The sequence below is a fragment of the Eurosta solidaginis genome, chromosome 2 (genome assembly GCF_040869045.1).
Source record: "Eurosta solidaginis isolate ZX-2024a chromosome 2, ASM4086904v1, whole genome shotgun sequence".
Classification (NCBI taxonomy): domain Eukaryota; kingdom Metazoa; phylum Arthropoda; class Insecta; order Diptera; family Tephritidae; genus Eurosta; species Eurosta solidaginis.
In genome coordinates, this window is record NC_090320.1 from 285,219,220 (window position 1) to 285,237,336 (window position 18,117).

Genomic DNA, 18,117 nt, shown 5'->3' on the forward strand with positions numbered 1-18,117 from the left:
CTATTAATGCTATTTCACTTGAAGAATAACAATACTTCGCTTTTTCAAAGTAAGAAAATACATCTGGCTTTGAAACTTTCAACGAATTTTCACCAGAAAAAAATTAATCTTTTGTAGAGAACTCATATTGAAATTATTTTATTTTAGAAATTATTAAAAATACATTCCGAGTAAAACAGGCTAGAAAAAAGTCACTAAGCTGAACCCAAAATTTCGAGGCTAAAGGCAAAAAAAAAGGCTAAATCTAGCCTCGAAAAGGCTAACCTGGCAACACTGGTTCTAATCCTAGCATTGTGGACAAGACAAGTACAGTTATCACGTCATAAACGTCAGTATAATTAACTTATGCGATCACCTGATTTTTAAAGTCACTGTTGTGGTCTCATCCTACGTCTCTTTCTATCGCTGCCGAAATGCCAAAAAAGCCATCTTGAACATCCTGTCAGTCAGTTTAAGTGATATGAGACGTGAAGATTTCACATTTGTTTTGTACACAATGGATTCTATAGGCAGAAGTTATTATTATTAAATATTAAGTGATTTTTGAGAAATATAAACGTACCACAATTTATACTCACCATTGTCGTAGGTTATTTGAAACCACCACAAGCCGACTGTCGCACACAAGGTTGCATTACAGGCGAATGTGTACGCCAAGGAATCGATTATGTTTGCCGGCATGGTAAGTACCGTTATTTGAGATATTTTTGTAATCTGTAGGAATTTTTTGAATTTAGTTTTTTAACAGAATATCATTTCTAGTGAGTTTAGTTCATAACAATTGATTTTTTGCTGCAGAATTTTCCGTTTACACGCTGTTCAATATTTTTTTTTTTTTTTTGTTGTGTAGCGAAATTCCAAAAACATAATAATTTTTAACATTTGTTTGAATTGAGGTTTAGGTTTAAAATAATTAAAAATATATTAAAAACATTTGTATTTTGTATTAAAAAAATTTTTTGATACTAAATTTAACCCGAAAAAACAAATCATAATAATGACAAACAAATAATTTTTTTTTGGAAATTAAAATAATGAAACTACGTTCTTTGTTTAAAACTTGTTTTTAATTTTAAAAATATATTTTTAATAATTTTTTATTTAAATTTATCTAAAAATTTATTTTAACCTTTGACAATGCAATTGTAATTGACACTATTTTTGTTTTGCATTTAACAGTTTTAATTCAAGCAAATACATATTAATTTCTCACAGTGTAGTGTGTATAAATACGATAAACAAATATATTTTGCGGTTTGATTTGAAATTTAGTTGATGGGATTTTAGATATTTTTAATGTTTCACACGCACACACGCCCCATACATGCAAATATACTTCATAAAATATAAACAAAGAACAATTTGCTCAGTGTAGAATAGAATTAGTGTAGCTAATTATAGTGGAAAATAGTAGAAAAGAGAAGCTTTTTGAAAATAAACAGTGAAAAATTATTTGTGTTATAAAATATGAACAAATTTTAAATATTTACAGTTTTTAATAATTTTATTTAAGCTAGGTTTTATAAATTTTTGTGTTCCAATTATATGCCTTTTTATTTATTAATAATTTTTAGCTATATTTTTGCTGAATCCATCTATTATACAGTGCATATCACTTATTCGTACCACAATTTTATACGCATACAATTTTTTATGTTTCTAGTGCTTTATTATGCAAAAAAAAAAAAACACACTACAATACACTTGAAAAAAAAAAAACAAATTTTAAAGCATTCAAAATTTTGAAAACAAAAAAAATCAAGCATATGGAAGTGCGTGGAATGTCGCTGTCGCTATCGCGGTCTCCCAATCTGTGCCTTCTGGCAAATAACACTTACATATAAATTTTTTTTAACTACATGCCATTTTTACCATAACAAAACAAACAAAAAGAATTTTTTAAGTGCTTTCATTAGTATTTTAAAAAATAAAAATAAAATTAACATACATTAATTCTTAGGGCTCTAACTCTTAAGGCTAAATAGTACAACATTTGACACAAAAACATGCAATCCACCAAAAACGGAAATTTTATTTACCACACACCCATACACAAGATCTACATACACATAAACACATACATCCATGCACATATCCTTTCCACAATATCCTTGCATTGCCATTCCAAATCCCATTCACATGATCATAAGGAAGACGCGTTTATCTAAAAAAATGTGTTTATCATTTAAATTTTCAAAAATAAAACTTTTTTTTTCACAAAAAAAAATATGACATTTATCTTAACGAATTTTTTCACAGAAAAATTTATTTCGTCAATTCCTACTGCTTTATAGCACTATGAAATCATTCAGTTTGTATGAGGTCTTCACACAACGGGCAGTTCACACTAGTACTGCTTTATAACGAACACACAGATTAAAAAAAAAAAACAAAAAAAAATCGTTTTAAGTGTAAGCACATTGTTTAGATACGGCTTTCTGGAGCTTTAAGCGCTTTTTTAAGCCCTAAGCGTAAAAAATAATAAAGACAAATTCGGTAGACAAAGAAATTTATATTTATATCTTATTGAACTTGGTTAACTCCAGCTTTTTACAAAACCAAAATGGTATTTTTCGATTTAAACGAAATTTTTGATGCGGTTTCGAGAAAAAATACAACCAACCAAATCAAGCAGTGATGCTCCAAAACATACATTCAATGCCATTTGAAAATAACATTTTTTTTTAAATATTTTCTTGCACCCTATATTCTAGGCATGCTTAACCAACGAACCCATATCATTTCGCTACGATAATTAACGTTAATAAACGAAACAAAGTCATTTCGTTTCGTTTGTTAACGTTAAGAACGTCAAATTAACGAAATGATATTGTTTCGTTTTCTGCCATATCAAAACGAAATCAAATCGTTTATGTTGATTATTAGTTTGAAACTATGCTGGCAAAGCTGATTGATGGCGTAGTCATTAAACGTGAAAGCATTAGCCAAGCTGATTGCAGCTTTTTTCATGAATTTTGACAGTACGAACATTTCTCAGAGTATTTTTGACATTACCACCAACGAATTACACAAAAAAATTACATGGAGTTTGTGTGTATGTCCGCTCGCTGTTACAACCTTACGGCTTCACCATGGCTATAGCATTGCCAGCACAATTCAAGCATAAAGTATCACGTTTTTGTTAACGTTTTTAACGTTAACGAAAGCTTTTCGTTTCGGTTAAAAAGGAGATACAATTTATCTAGATAATTTCTTTATCGATAATATTTCGAAGTGTTTCAACGGAAAAGGTGGACATTTTTTGATAAACTATTAGCTTAACGTTAAGGTGCATCCCTGCTATATTCAATAAAGTTTTGTCAGTTGTGAAAAATATAAACACTCTTGCTTTAGCAAAAGTCGTAAGTCCGCTTATGGGCCATCAAACTTTCATATTTCACAGTGTACAGAGAGCTTTTCGCCATATGCGCATTTTAAAACATGCGCGCTCTGTAAACAGGCGTGTACGAAGCTTTCTAAAGCTCTCGCATAGATTAGAGTACACGCGAAAAGCAAAATCTCTCTCTGAACTTTGAGATGAAAAAGTGTGTTCGGCAAACAATTTTGTAGGACTATTGAAAATTACAAGCAGTTTCAACTCAGTCCGTCAAATTTTGAATTTTTTAATTGAACAAAGCACAGCTCGTTTTGTAGAGACTTATTTAACCACTGCCGCGAGTATTCAATAATGGCCGCTAGATGGGTCTAACTAATATAAGCGTGTTAATATTAAAATTTGGTAAAAGCTTTGCTTCAGTCAAAAAGTTTTCGAAAGCTCAAGACTTATAAATGTTTAATTTTATAATGAGAAATTTAGTGATATGAAAAAAAAAATTTAAATTTTAGCAGAGGGTTTGGCCACCATACTCATAGACTTCTCTGTAATCATGATTTTCTTGTACTTCGTCAAAAAGAGTCTACGCGTATTTTTTCATTTTGGCGAAAAAATATTTTCCCGTTTTTTTCAATTTTTAGAAATTGGGAATCTTACGTACTTACTTAATTGGCGCTTAACCGTTTAAACGGTTATGGCCGTCCAACAAAGTGCGCCAGTCGCTCCTTCTCTCCTCCAAACGGCGTCAATTGGTCACACCAAGGGAGTTTAAATCGTTTTCCACCTGGTCCTTCCAACGGAGTGGGATCGCCCTCTACCAGGCTTCCATAGGCGGGTTCCGAAAGGAATACTTTCTTGGTCGGAGCGTCATCTTTCATTCGCATAACATGGCCTAGCCAGCGCAACCGCTGCGATTTAATTCGCTGGACAATGTTGATGTCTGCGTATAGCTCGCACAGCTCATCGTTAAATCTTCTTTGGTACTCGCCGTCGCCAACGCGTAGAGGTCCATAAATCTTTCGAAGAACTTTTCTCTCGAACACTCCCAGAGTCGCTTCACCTGATGTTGTCATGGTCCATGCTTCTGCACCATATAGCAGGACGGGAACGATAAGTGACTTGTAGAGTATGACATTCGTTCGCCGAGAGAGGACTTTACTTTTCAAAAGCGGGGTTTTTCAAAGCAAAACAAGGTGGCTCAACCCGCAGCCAATACCTTGGAGCCCCCAGTGCTCGCCCCAATGAATACATACAAGGTGTAAAAGGCGCATAGCGACCTCTCTCTAAATAAAATAATATACAGCCCACTTAAATAACAAATAATATAAAAACAAAAAAAAAACTATTCGCCCGTCGCCCGTTAGACACCATCAAACACATCTTTACCGCTTCTTTTTTCAGTTTGGAGTAAGCAGAACTAACCGCGCGGGTGTTTAGGCCGATGATATCAATGTTATCAGCACATGCCAGTAATTGCACGATTTTAAGGAATATTTTTACAGAGCAGTTAAGTTCTGCAGCTAGTATAATTTTCTCCAGCATCAAATCAAAGAAACCGCACGATAGGAAATTGGGAATCACGTACTCAACTACATGTGTACGCCCGCGTTAAATTGGGGGACATCAGAATTCGTTTTAGAGGTATGGTTCCTTCGGCAAAGTTTCTTATTTTGATCCCTAGAATACGATTTTCATAGAGCAATGAGCGATTTTTAAATCGACCCGCCCTATTATACATATATAACTATAAGTAATATGTGCATATATATAAGCACATGTGAAAAAGCTCGAAAAGCTCTAACACACGTGCATTGCGTCGATACGTTTTTCCATTAAAACAGAGCTCTTCAAAACTGAACCTGTGACTGTGTTAGTCAGTGTAGTATGATCTTAGTAGTAATGGTTTAGTCATTGATTAACGAGCAATGAATCAAGACGAATGCACGGAACGTTATTTTTTTTTTTCGAAAAGTTAAAATGAATAAGTATTACTTAAAATTGTACGCTATTCTACCGATTATTGATTTGTTTTAACAGAAAAAAAATTAACACACGCTACACTTTTATCCTACCCCGTCCAACCTTGCCTAGCACCATATAAACTCACCAAGTGTTACAAAATTTAGTATATATGATTGGTAACTAATCATCAAATTAACAACGTAAACATTATGTGCTAAACTTCTAGAAAAATTTGAAAAAATTTAGCAGCAACAACAACAAATACAACAATTGGAGCTATTACTAAAAAAGAAACCTAACCAAAAACCCCAAAGTCATATGCAGAAGCAGAATATACAAACAACAATGAATAAAACACCGCGATAGCGATAAGTAAAAAATGTTAATATTTTAAGAAAAAAAGCAACAAATTTCGGCAAACAACTTGGAAGAGACAAAATTATTAAATGAAATATGAAAAGTGTAGTTTTTATAATGAAACATAAAATAGAACAAAAAAAATACAAAAATAGTAGGTAAACAAAACGACACAGCACCCTACATAAACACATTAACATACACAGAGAAACACCTATAGAAATGTACCACTACAGGCTAATGTTCCTACCAGAAATATATATCCCCGCCATATACAACAAATACACTTTCCATATGCCCTGCCCACTTTCGTTTGGTTACCCTAACCTTTTTTGTTTTTTTAGCACATATAAGTTTTTGTTTTTCTAAATATGCTGAAAAAATATAATAAAAATAAAACTGAATCTAATAGCTTTTAGCAAAAAAAATATTGTGTTGTAAAATTTACATTTTTATTACATACATATATTTTTACATATTGTTACAAACAACTTGGTCTCAGATTGGGAACTGTGGACGGGACAATTCTCACATAGTTCACATATGCCAGCAAAAAACAAAAAAAATTTAAATTTTTTTTTTTTTTCATTTTTTAAAAAACTCGATACAAAACTCGTCTTGTACGATAACTCATAGCAGCAATGAAAATACATTTTTATTTTCAACAAACAGTGAAAATTAAATTCGAAAATCATATAACATAAAACATATCACCTTTCTCAGCGCTCTAATAATAATCTCTGGAAATTTTTTTTTCACCGCTATAATAAATACTCACATTCAATACGCGCTGGCGCCTCAAAATCCGCCCGCCTTTGTACAGAAAAAAATCTGCTCACGCACATAAATTCACTCTGCCAGCACCTCTGTCCTTAACTCTATTTATTGATTTAATTAAAAAAATTAATTTTTTTTTCAACTAGAAAAAGAATTGATAAAAAAATAATAAATACCTTATAATAAGTACGTTTAGGTTTACAAAAAAACGCAGCCAGCAAGTCTGTAACTAAATTCACTAACCTAACAACTCGTTTTTTTTTTTGGTATTCTACATTAGCTACTAAGTTGTAAATATGTATATTTACAAAAAAAAACATGTAAATACTATTCTCTCCGGCACTAAGCTATACTAACACTTGTAAATATTATTAATGCATTAAAGCAGATGTGAATTACAAAATATTAAAATTAAATTTTGTTTTTTATTTTGTATAATTAATTTTGGTATTAATTGGGTCTTAACTTCAAACATTTTTTGTTATTATGTTAATTTATATATCTAAATATGTAAAAAAAAAATGTATAAAGTCAGAGCAAAATTTTTCTTTCCTATTTTCATTAAAAATATTTTTTTTATAGTAAGCATTACGTTCACATACATACATACATACATACATAAAACTAAAAAAAAAAAAATATTAACTGTACGCCTCAGGGCAGAGCGCATGTGTTGGATGTCGTACGAATTTTCATTTCGAAAAAAACAAAAAAAAAATAATAATAACTATACGAAAAGATTGCCTTCATATAATGAGCTATACTTTGTTCATTTCGCCCGCTAGACGAAATTATCGCTCTAAAATTTACCAAAAATATTTGAGATTGGCAATATTTTCGAGCTCATCAATTCAGATTTAGCTGGAAACAGTAATTTCGACTTACTCATTCTAGTACAAAATTTCAAAAATCATTTAAGTAAGCAATAAAATTTCAGAAAATAAATTTTCGAAGAACATAATTCTCTACCTAAAACGACATTATTGATAGTGAAATCTATTTTAAAAGTTTTAACGTTTTCAAAAAATACTTTCACTTGCACAGTCTGAAAGCACTCACGGCCACAAAAAAAAGTGTTTACTTTTTCTATTATACTTTGTAACTTTGCATCTGTTGTTCCATATGCGAGTACAAACAATCTACTTAACTGTGAATTGAGGTCAAAACCGCATCAAAAGTCGAACCTGAATCGGCTATAAATGTTCAGCATATATTCCAATGCTCGTAAGTTTATAGAACTCTTCGAATATGACAAAATTTCAAAATCGTAAACAAATTTTAGGTATTGCAAATACTGAAAATTTGCATATATTCGCTATAATATTTGAACTGGTCGAAATTCAACCTTTTTTAAACATATTCGAACACTGCAAGCTGTCGAAATTATTTGAAATACTTCAACTGGTTTTTTCTTCAGATTTTCAAAAACAAGCAGGCATTTGAACTTTTACCGATTATACCAATTTGAAGTGGTCAAAATGTTCGAAGATGTCACAGTCGTAGAACTAATTCCTTTGAAAAACTCGAATAAAACTTTTAACTGGCACTGATTGAAACTTTTGATTGGCCAAAATCTAGTTTTCGAAATTTTTTCGAACAATATCGAAAAGTTGTAAGCCCTAAAAAGACCCAAAAAATGCAAAGTTTTCACCATGCTATCTAAAAATGTAAAACTTTTTTGAGCTCTACGGTTTTCGAAGTTGAAAATATTCTCTGAAAATAAGCACAAAAAATTTTATTCCGAAAACGTAGTTTTCAAGATATTTTAATGGCTCTAGGAAGCCATATTTAACAATAGCTTTATAAAAATAAACACATGACAATTCATCACGCCATTTTTATTAAAACTTTAATTTAAAAACCAAATCACAACTAAAAGAACAAAATTGGGCAAATTTCATCAAGCGATTTATTTCTACATAGCTACATATCATTTAAATAACAAATTTACATAACTACATTAAATAAATAGCACACTTACCACAACATAAAATGCTAACAAATATAGGCAAACAACAACAATAAGTCATATGTAGACTTTTGTTACAATATTTTTTGCTGAAATCTTGAAAATGTGAGATGTCTCCCCTTCACAGTTCTCCCAGTTCTTGAATTACCATTAATTTCAAACACGCACACCTTTTTTACAAAAATATAAAATATTATAAGTATGTAATTAAAAAAAATTATACTTAATATTCCCGCCTAACTTTTAAAGCACAACAAATTTATTTAATATAACGCATATCTCACCAACTAGTTATACGGCAGACACTCCGTTGATGTATGCCAGCAATACCATTAACCCAACAACACCACAACCACCCAAAAACACCGTTACCCAACAACACGCACTCTCCTTATTCCCACACACAATACCAACAAGCGAAACATAACTTTTCTCACTGACAAAAACAAAGCGTTTAATCTCACTAAAATCCTCACTCAATGAATAGCTAGGAATAATTTTTCTCACTTATTTAAACACTTTACCCACTTAGCTTAGGGCTAGTTTAAGTTTAATTTTTAAATAGCTATATTTTTTTTATTCCCAAAAATTACTCGATCGCACATATTTTCGAGTGAGCTCTCACTCCCCTTAACCTTGTATACTGCTCTCTGCCTTTCACTGCTGCCGTAAAAGCCAAAAATTCTTAAGCAGTTGTCTCCTTTTCCCGCTCTCTCCTTCTCTCTTCCCTTACGACTATTCTTATTACCGTGCATGCATATTTTTTTCCACACGTTCACTCTCTTTCAGAATATCAAACGATATCGCTCCTCTTCTCTAAACTTGTGAACAAAATATTTAATTTCATTTCTCAAATCTTAAATATTTTTGAGTACTACTTGCAAAGTATGTTCTCTTTATTTCACGTTTAGTTTTCTTACTATTCACTGAATATTATTCTGATCCAAGTATGTATAAAGTATCTCCTTCCCACCACATTTTCTATGTATGCACTCTTGTAAGAAATTTGAGAAAAAAGAGAATTATCAAACAACGCAAATCACCAACCAACCAAAAAAAAGTGTCGCTATCACTCGCAATCTCACTATGTCTCTCTCTCTCTCTCTCTTCTACGGTCACTTATAATCCCATTTTAGACACCGAACAATGCACATCTGACGTCGAATGCCCTAGTGAGAAATCATGCCTACAAGGACACTGTGTTGATCCTTGTTCGGTGCGTGGCATTTGTGGTGCTAATGCACTTTGCAAAAGCGTACTACATCGTCCGCGTTGTTCCTGCCCTAGCTGTTATATTGGACGTCCCGAAGTTGAATGCAAACCAGATCCTAAATGCACAGATAATACATCCTTACAACCACGTGATCCTCAACAACAAATACCATGCAACCAGGATAGCGATTGCCCTGATACATTACAATGCAGCACATATGGTCAATGTGCGGATCCTTGTCAAAATCCTTTATTCGTTTGCGGTGGTAGCAAAAAATGTGAAACACGACGTCACCAACCGGTATGCGTTTGTAAATCGGGCTTTATTGTAAATGAATATGGTGAGCTAACGTGCGCACCAGAGAAACGTGAATGTTATCGTGATGATGATTGTGCCTCGAATATGGCATGCAGCGAGGGTAAATGTCGTAGCCCATGCGTTGTGCCTGTGGGACGTCAACCAATTTGTGCTCAAAATAAATCATGTGAGGTGCAAGATCATAAGCCAGTGTGTATTTGTATGAAGGATTGTCAGCCATCGATATCGATTTGTTTGCGTGATGCAGGCTGTCCATCGGGATTGGCTTGCCGCTCATATCAATGTGTGAATCCGTGCGATTTTGCAACGTGCGCACCCAATTCGCCATGCATCGTCGAGGATCATAAGCCGATATGTAAATTCTGCCCGACTGGATTTATAGCTGATGCCAAGAATGGATGTCAAAAAGGTAAAGAAGCACATAGTACGTCTCTAGAGTTGTATAAATGTGAATAGGATATAACAAAAAATAATAATAATCTCAGAAAAAAATGCTATATATATGTACGCTATCTCACGCTTAGCTCTTCTAAAAAAAAAAAAAAAGGAAAAAAAAATACCCCAAGTTTTCTAACACAATGACGCACATGAGAGCTTTGCGCGTGAATTCTCAACTCTGTGCACCACCATATAATACACTCACTTGCCTTGTGTGCGCTTAAGCTCACGCATTTAATAACGCGAGGCGCGCACTTTATTGAGTGCAGCGCGAACTCACTTGCTCTCACGCTGTGCGCTGAGTTTAATTTTAATCAAAAAATTTAATTATATGCTTATCTTATGAGAGACTGAGTACTCTAGCACTCGCTAATTTGAACGAAAATGTCTCGGGTTAATATGAAACAATAATGCGCCCACTGAATGCTCAGTTTAACCCCTGTCAACCACAGCTTTTATAGCACTTAAAAATTTTATACCAACAAATTCTTCAAATCGAGTTTACGCCTCTTGATTTTGATAACATTGTTTAGAAATTCCAAAAATCTAACAAAAGAAACACCAATAAAATCCTCTACACATTCACACACGCTCTTGCCACAGTTTAATAAAACAAATAATATTAATAAAAAAATTATAATAAATTTTTACATGAAAATTTTCAATAAATTTTAAATCAAGCGAAAATAATTATTAACAATTTTTGGTATTTGTAACATATTACTAAAGCCGAAGAGTATTACTAACGGTGTTTAACCAGTGTAGCTAACTTATTGTAAAATAAAAGTAGGTAACTGTAATTTTTTACTATGAAAATATTAAAACCTGAAACTTACTACTTCAATCTAATTAAAACCAAAAATAACATAACGATAATTAAATTAGTTACACTTTGTTTTCCCCTTCTTCTTTGGTAAACCAGTACTCGCCCTAAAGTATGTTGTATAATACTGCGCTCAATTCTAGTCAACTCGTAGCCCCAACTAGTCCATATTTAGATGTATATACTTGCCTAGCAGCAAACCAAATTTCCTCTCTTAGAATACAAATTTTTTTCCATTCAATTGTATATATACTTATTTTCTTTATATCTAACATATATTTTTTATCTTATCAACATGTAAAAATTTACGCTACGCCGCACTGTAAAAATAACTACACTTCATTATGAAAAAAATGTGTATAAAAAAAATTATTAAACAACAAAACCAAAAAAACAAAACGCGCAATACAAATAAACTCACCAACGTCAACAGCACCATCTATGGCTGGTGCCAACTGTACAAATGATGCGGATTGCGATGACAAACTTCAGTGCGGGGCGCTCGGTCAGTGCACCGATCCTTGTGCGTTCGTTTGTGCCGAGTCTGCATTGTGTATTGTAAAAGCACATCGCGTCTTCACATGTATTTGTGCTGATAATTTTAGTGGTTATAATAACACCACAGCTAAATGCATTCCCATACTCTATGACACACACAGTACTACAATTGTTGAAAATACGACACACCCTACAATATTCGATCGTACAGACACGACTGCTACTACCGTTAGATATACAACAATGTATATAACAAACCAAACTGAAATGCGTACACGTTTTACCGACATAGTTGCTGAAACTGAGACAGAATCATATGACAGTACGACAAAGGCTACGGATTTCCGGGCAACGTCAACAAAGACTATCGGCACTAAAGCTGTGACCGAAACCCCGTTCACGGAGAAAACTACCACAACCACTGCTGAAGTCACACCAGTAGGCGGGGTTGCTTTTGAGGAAACCACGCTTCGTTATACCACAAAAATTACGGCAGAGGGGACCACAATGGCAGCAGTGGCGACGGCACCTGCGGGTGAACCCACAGTAACAACATCGGCTCCGATAACCGAGATTCCCTTAGCAGAGACCACACTTGGCTTTACCACAAGAATTAGAACTGAGGAAACCACAACGACAAGAGTTGGAACGACACCTACAGGTGAAGCCAATGAAACAACAAAATCAGGTCCAACACCCGAGGTTCCCTTATCACAGACCACACTTGGATATACCCCAAAAATTACCACTGAGGGAAGCACAATGGCAGGAGTGGCGACGATACCTGTAATTGAAACCAAGGTAACAATATCAGGTCCAATAACCGAGGTTCCCTTATCACAGACCACACTTGGCTATACCCCAAAAATTACCACTGAAGGAACCACAATGGCAGGAGTGGCGTCGACACCTGCAATTGAAACCAAGGTAACAATATCAGGTGCTATAACCGACGTTCCCTTAGCAGAGACCACGATTGGCTACAGAACAAAAATTACAACTGAGGGACCCACAGTGGCAGGAGTGGTGACGACACCTACAGGCGAAGCCAATGAAACAACAAAATCAGGTCCAACAACCGATTTTTCCTTAGCACAGACCACACTTGCCTATACCACACGAGTAACAACTGAGGGGACCACAATGGCAGGAGTAGGTTCCACACCTATAGATGAAGCCAAGATAACAACAACATCTGGTCCAGTAACTGAGGTTCCCTTTCCGGAGACCACACTTGGCAATACCACAAAAATTACAACTGAAGGAACCACAATACCAGGAGAAGCCACGACACTTACTGGTGAAGCCACAGTAACAACAAAATCAGCTCCAATAACCGAGGTTCCCTTAGCAGAGACAACACTTGGCTATACCACCAGAGTAAGAACTGAGGGAACTACAACGGCAGGAGTAGCGAAGACACCTACGGGTGAATCCAAAGTAACAAAAACATCAGATATAATGACGGAGGTTCCCTTAGCAGAGACAACACTTGTCTATACCTCAAGAGTACCAACTGAGAGAACTTCAACGGCAGGAGTAGCGACGACACCTACGGGTGAAGTCAAAGTAACAACAACATCAGCTCCAATAACGGAAGTTCCCTTAGCAGAGACCACGTTTGTCTATGCTACAAGATTTACAACTGAGGGAATCACAGTGCCTGGAGAAGCGAGCACACCTACTGGTGAAGCCAAAGTAACCAGATCATCAGCTCCGATAACCCAGATTCATCTAGCAGAGACCACACTTGGCTATACCACAAGAGTAACAACTGAGGGAACTACAACGGCAGGAGTAGCGACGACACCTACGGGGGAAGCCAAAGAAACAACAACCTCAGCTCCAATAACGGAGGTTCCCTTAGCAGAGACCACACTTGGCTATAACGCAAGAGTAACAATTGAGGGAACTACAACGGCAGGAGTAGCGACGACACCTACGGGTGAAGCCAAAGTAACAACAACATCAGCTCCAATAACGGAGGTTCCCTTAGCAGAGACTACACTTGGCTATACTACAAGAATAACAACTGAGGGAACTACAACGGCAGGAGTAGCGAAGATACCAACAGGTGAAGCGAAAGTAACAACAACATCAGCTCCAACAACGGAGGTTACCTTAGCAGAGAGCACACTTGGATATACCACAAGAGTAACAACTGAGGGAACTACAAAAACAGGAGTAACGACGACACCTACGGGTGAAGCCAAAGTAACAACAATATCATCTCAAATATCGGAGGTTCCCTTAGCAGAGACAACTCTTGGCTATATCACAAGAGTAACAACGGAGGGAACTACAACGGCAGGAGTAGCGACGACACCTACGGGTGAAGCCAAACTAACACCAACATCAGCTCATATAACGGAGGTTCCCTTAGCAGAGACTACACCTGGCTATACCACAAGAGTAACAACTGAGGGAAGTACAACGGCAGGAGTAGCGACGACACCTACGGGTGAAGCCAAAGTAACAACAACATCAGTTCCAACAACGGAGGTTACCTTAGCAGAGAACACACTTGGATATACCACAAGAGTAACAACTGAGGGAACTACAACGGCAGGAGCAGCGACGACACCTATGGGGGATGCCAAATTAACAACAACATCAGCTCCGATAACAGAGGTTCCCCTAGCAGAGAGCACACTTGGCTATACCACAAGAGTAACAACTGAGGGAACTACAACGGCAGGAGTAGCGACAACTACGGGTGAAGCCAAAGTAACAACAATATCAGCTCCAATAACGGAGGTTCCCTTAGCAGAGACCACACTTGGCTATATTACAAGAGTAACAACTGAGGGAATTACAACGTCAGCAGAAGCGACGGCACCTATAGGGGAAACCAAAGTAACCACAACATCAGCTCCGATAACCGAGGTTCCCCTAGCAGAGGCCACACCTGGTTATACGTCAAGAGTAACAACTGAGGGAACTACAACAGCAGGAGTAGAAACGACAGCTACGGGTGAAGTCAAAGTAGCAACAATATCAGCTCCAATAACGGAGGTTCCCTTAGCAGTGACCACACTTGGCTATACCTCAAGAGTAACAACTGACGGAACTACGACAACAGGAGTAGCGACGACACCTACGGGTGAAGCCAAACTAACACCAACAGCAGCTCCAATAACGGAGGTTCCCTTAGCAAAGACTACACTTGGCTACACCACAAGAGTAACAGCTGAGGGAATTACAACGTCAGCAGAAGCGACGGCACCTACAGGGGAAACCAAAGTAACCACAACATCAGCTCAGATAACCGAGGTTCCCCTAGCAGAGGCCACACCTGGTTATACGTCAAGAGTAACAACTGAGGGAACTACAACAGCAGGAGTAGCAACGACAGCTACGGGTGAAGTCAAAGTAGCAACAATATCAGCTCCAATAACGGAGGTTCCCTTAGCAGTGACCACACTTGGCTATACCTCAAGAGTAACAACTGACGGAACTACGACAACAGGAGTAGCGACGACACCTACGGGTGAAGCCAAAGTAACAACAATATCAGCTCCAATAACGGAGGTTCCCTTAGCAGAGACCACACTTGGCTATACCACAAGAGTAACAACTGAGGGAACTACAACGGCAGCAGTAGCCACGACACCTACGAGTGAAGCCAAAGTAACAACAACGTCATCTCCGATAACGGAGGTTCCCTTATCAGAGCCTACACTTGGCTATACCACAAGAGTAACAACTGAGGGAACTGCAACGGTAGGAGTAGCGACGACATCTACGGGTGAAGCCAAAGTAACAACAACGTCAGCTCCGATAACCGAGGTGCCCTTAGCAGACAGCAAACTTGGCTATACCTCAAGAGTAACAACTGACGGAACTACGACAACAGGAGTAGCGACGACACCTACGGGTGAAGCCAAAGTAACAACAATATCAGCTCCAATAACGGAGATTCCCTTAGCAGTGACCACACTTGGCTATACCTCAAGAGTAACAACTGACGGAACTACGACAACAGGAGTAGCGACGACACCTACGGGTGAAGCCAAAGTAACAACAATATCAGCTCCAATAACGGAGGTTCCCTTAGCAGTGACCACACTTGGCTATACCTCAAGAGTAACAACTGACGGAACTACGACAACAGGAGTAGCGACGACACCTACGGGTGAAGCCAAAGTAACAACAACATCAGCTCCAATAACGGAGGTTCCCTTATCAGAGACTACACTTGGCTATAGCACAAGAGTAACAACTGAGGGAACTGCAACGGTAGGAGTAGCGACGACACCTACGGGGGAAGCCAACGTAACCACAACCTCAGCTTCGATAACCGAGATTCCCTTAGCAGGGAGCTCACTTGGCTATACCACAAAAGTAACAACTGAGGCAACTTCAACGGCAGGAGTAGCGACGGCATCTACGGGTGAAGTCAAAGTAGCAACAATACCAGCTCCAATAACGGAAGTTCCCTTAGCAGAGACCACACTTGGCTATACCACAAGAGTAACAACTGAGGGAACTGCAACGGTAGGAGTAGCGACGACACCTACGGGGGAAGCCAAAGTAACCACAACATCAGCTTCGATAACCGAGATTCCCTTAGCAGGGAGCTCACTTGGCTATACCACAAAAGTAACAACTGAGGCAACTTCAACGGAAGGAGTAGCGACGACATCTACGGGTGAAGCCAAAGTAACAACAACGTCAGCTCCGATAACCGAGGTGCCCTTAGCAGACAGCAAACTTGGCTATACCTCAAGAGTAACAACTGACGGAACTACGACAACAGGAGTAGCGACGACACCTACGGGTGAAGCCAAAGTAACAACAATATCAGCTCCAATAACGGAGGTTCCCTTAGCAGTGACCACACTTGGCTATACCTCAAGAGTAACAACTGACGGAACTACGACAACAGGAGTAGCGACGACACCTACGGGTGAAGCCAAAGTAACAACAATATCAGCTCCAATAACGGAGGTTCCCTTAGCAGTGACCACACTTGGCTATACCTCAAGAGTAACAACTGACGGAACTACGACAACAAGAGTAGCGACGACACCTACGGGTGAAGCCAAAGTAACAACAACATCAGCTCCAATAACGGAGGTTCCCTTATCAGAGACTACACTTGGCTATACCACAAGAGTAACAACTGAGGGAACTGCAACGGTAGGAGTAGCGACGACACCTACGGGGGAAGCCAACGTAACCACAACCTCAGCTTCTATAACCGAGATTCCCTTAGCAGGGAGCTCACTTGGCTATACCACAAAAGTAACAACTGAGGCAACTTCAACGGCAGGAGTAGCGACGGCATCTACGGGTGAAGTCAAAGTAGCAACAATACCAGCTCCAATAACGGAGGTTCCCTTAGCAGTGACCACACTTGGCTATACCTCAAGAGTAACAACTGACGGAACTACGACAACAGGAGTAGCGACGACACCTACGGGTGAAGCCAAAGTAACAACAATATCAGCTCCAATAACGGAGGTTCCCTTAGCAGAGACCACACTTGGCTATACCACAAGAGTAACAACCGAGGGAACTACAACGGCGGGAGTAGCGACGACACATAGGGGTGAAGCCAAAATAACAACAACATCAGCTCCAATAACGGAGGTTCCCTTAGCAGAGACCACATTTGACTATACCACAAGATTACCAACGGAGGGAACTACAATGGTAGGATTAGCCACAACACCTACGGGTGAAGCCAAATTAACCACAACATCAGCTCCGATAACCGAGGTTCCCCTAGCAGAGGCCACACTTGGCTATACGACAAGAGTAACAACTGAGGGAACTACAACGGCAGGAGTAGCAACGACAGCTAAGGGTGAAGTCAAAACAACAACAACATCGGCTCCAATAACAGAAGCTCCCTTAGCCGAGACTACACTTGGCTATACCATAAGAGTAACAACTGAAGGAACTACTACGGCAGGAGTAGACACGATACCTACGGGTGAAGCCAAGGTAACAACAATATCATCTCCAATAACAGAGGTTCCCTTAGCAGAGACCACACTTGGCTATATCACAAGAGTAACAACTGAGGGAACTACAACAACAGGAGTAGCGACGACACCTACGGGAGAAGCCAAAATAACAACAATATCAGCTCCAATAACGGAGGTTCCCTTAGCAGAGACCACACTTGGCTATATCACAAGAGTAACAACTGAGGGAACTACAACAACAGGAGTAGCGACGACACCTACGGGAGAAGCAAAAGAAACAACAACATCAGCTGCAATAACGGAGGTTTCCTTAGCAGAGACCACGCTTGGCTATACAACAAGAATAACAAATGCGGGAACTACAACGACACGAGTAGCGACGACACCTACGGGTGAAGCCAAAGTAATAATAATATCAGTTCCAATAACGGAGGTTCCCTTAGCAGAAAGCACACTTGGTTATACCACAAGAGTAACAACTGAAGGAACTAC

General features: G+C 37.8%; 1 protein-coding gene across 1 annotated transcript in view; it reads left to right on the forward strand.

Annotated features, from left to right (window-relative positions):
• Window positions 1-18,117, forward strand: part of dpy (dumpy) — a 307,368-nt gene that overhangs the window by 202,275 nt on the left and 86,976 nt on the right. Inside the window, exon 12 of the mRNA XM_067768302.1 lies at window positions 590-682. Coding sequence (XP_067624403.1) covers window positions 590-682 — 93 coding nt within the window. The remainder of the gene's footprint in view (window positions 1-589; window positions 683-18,117) is intronic.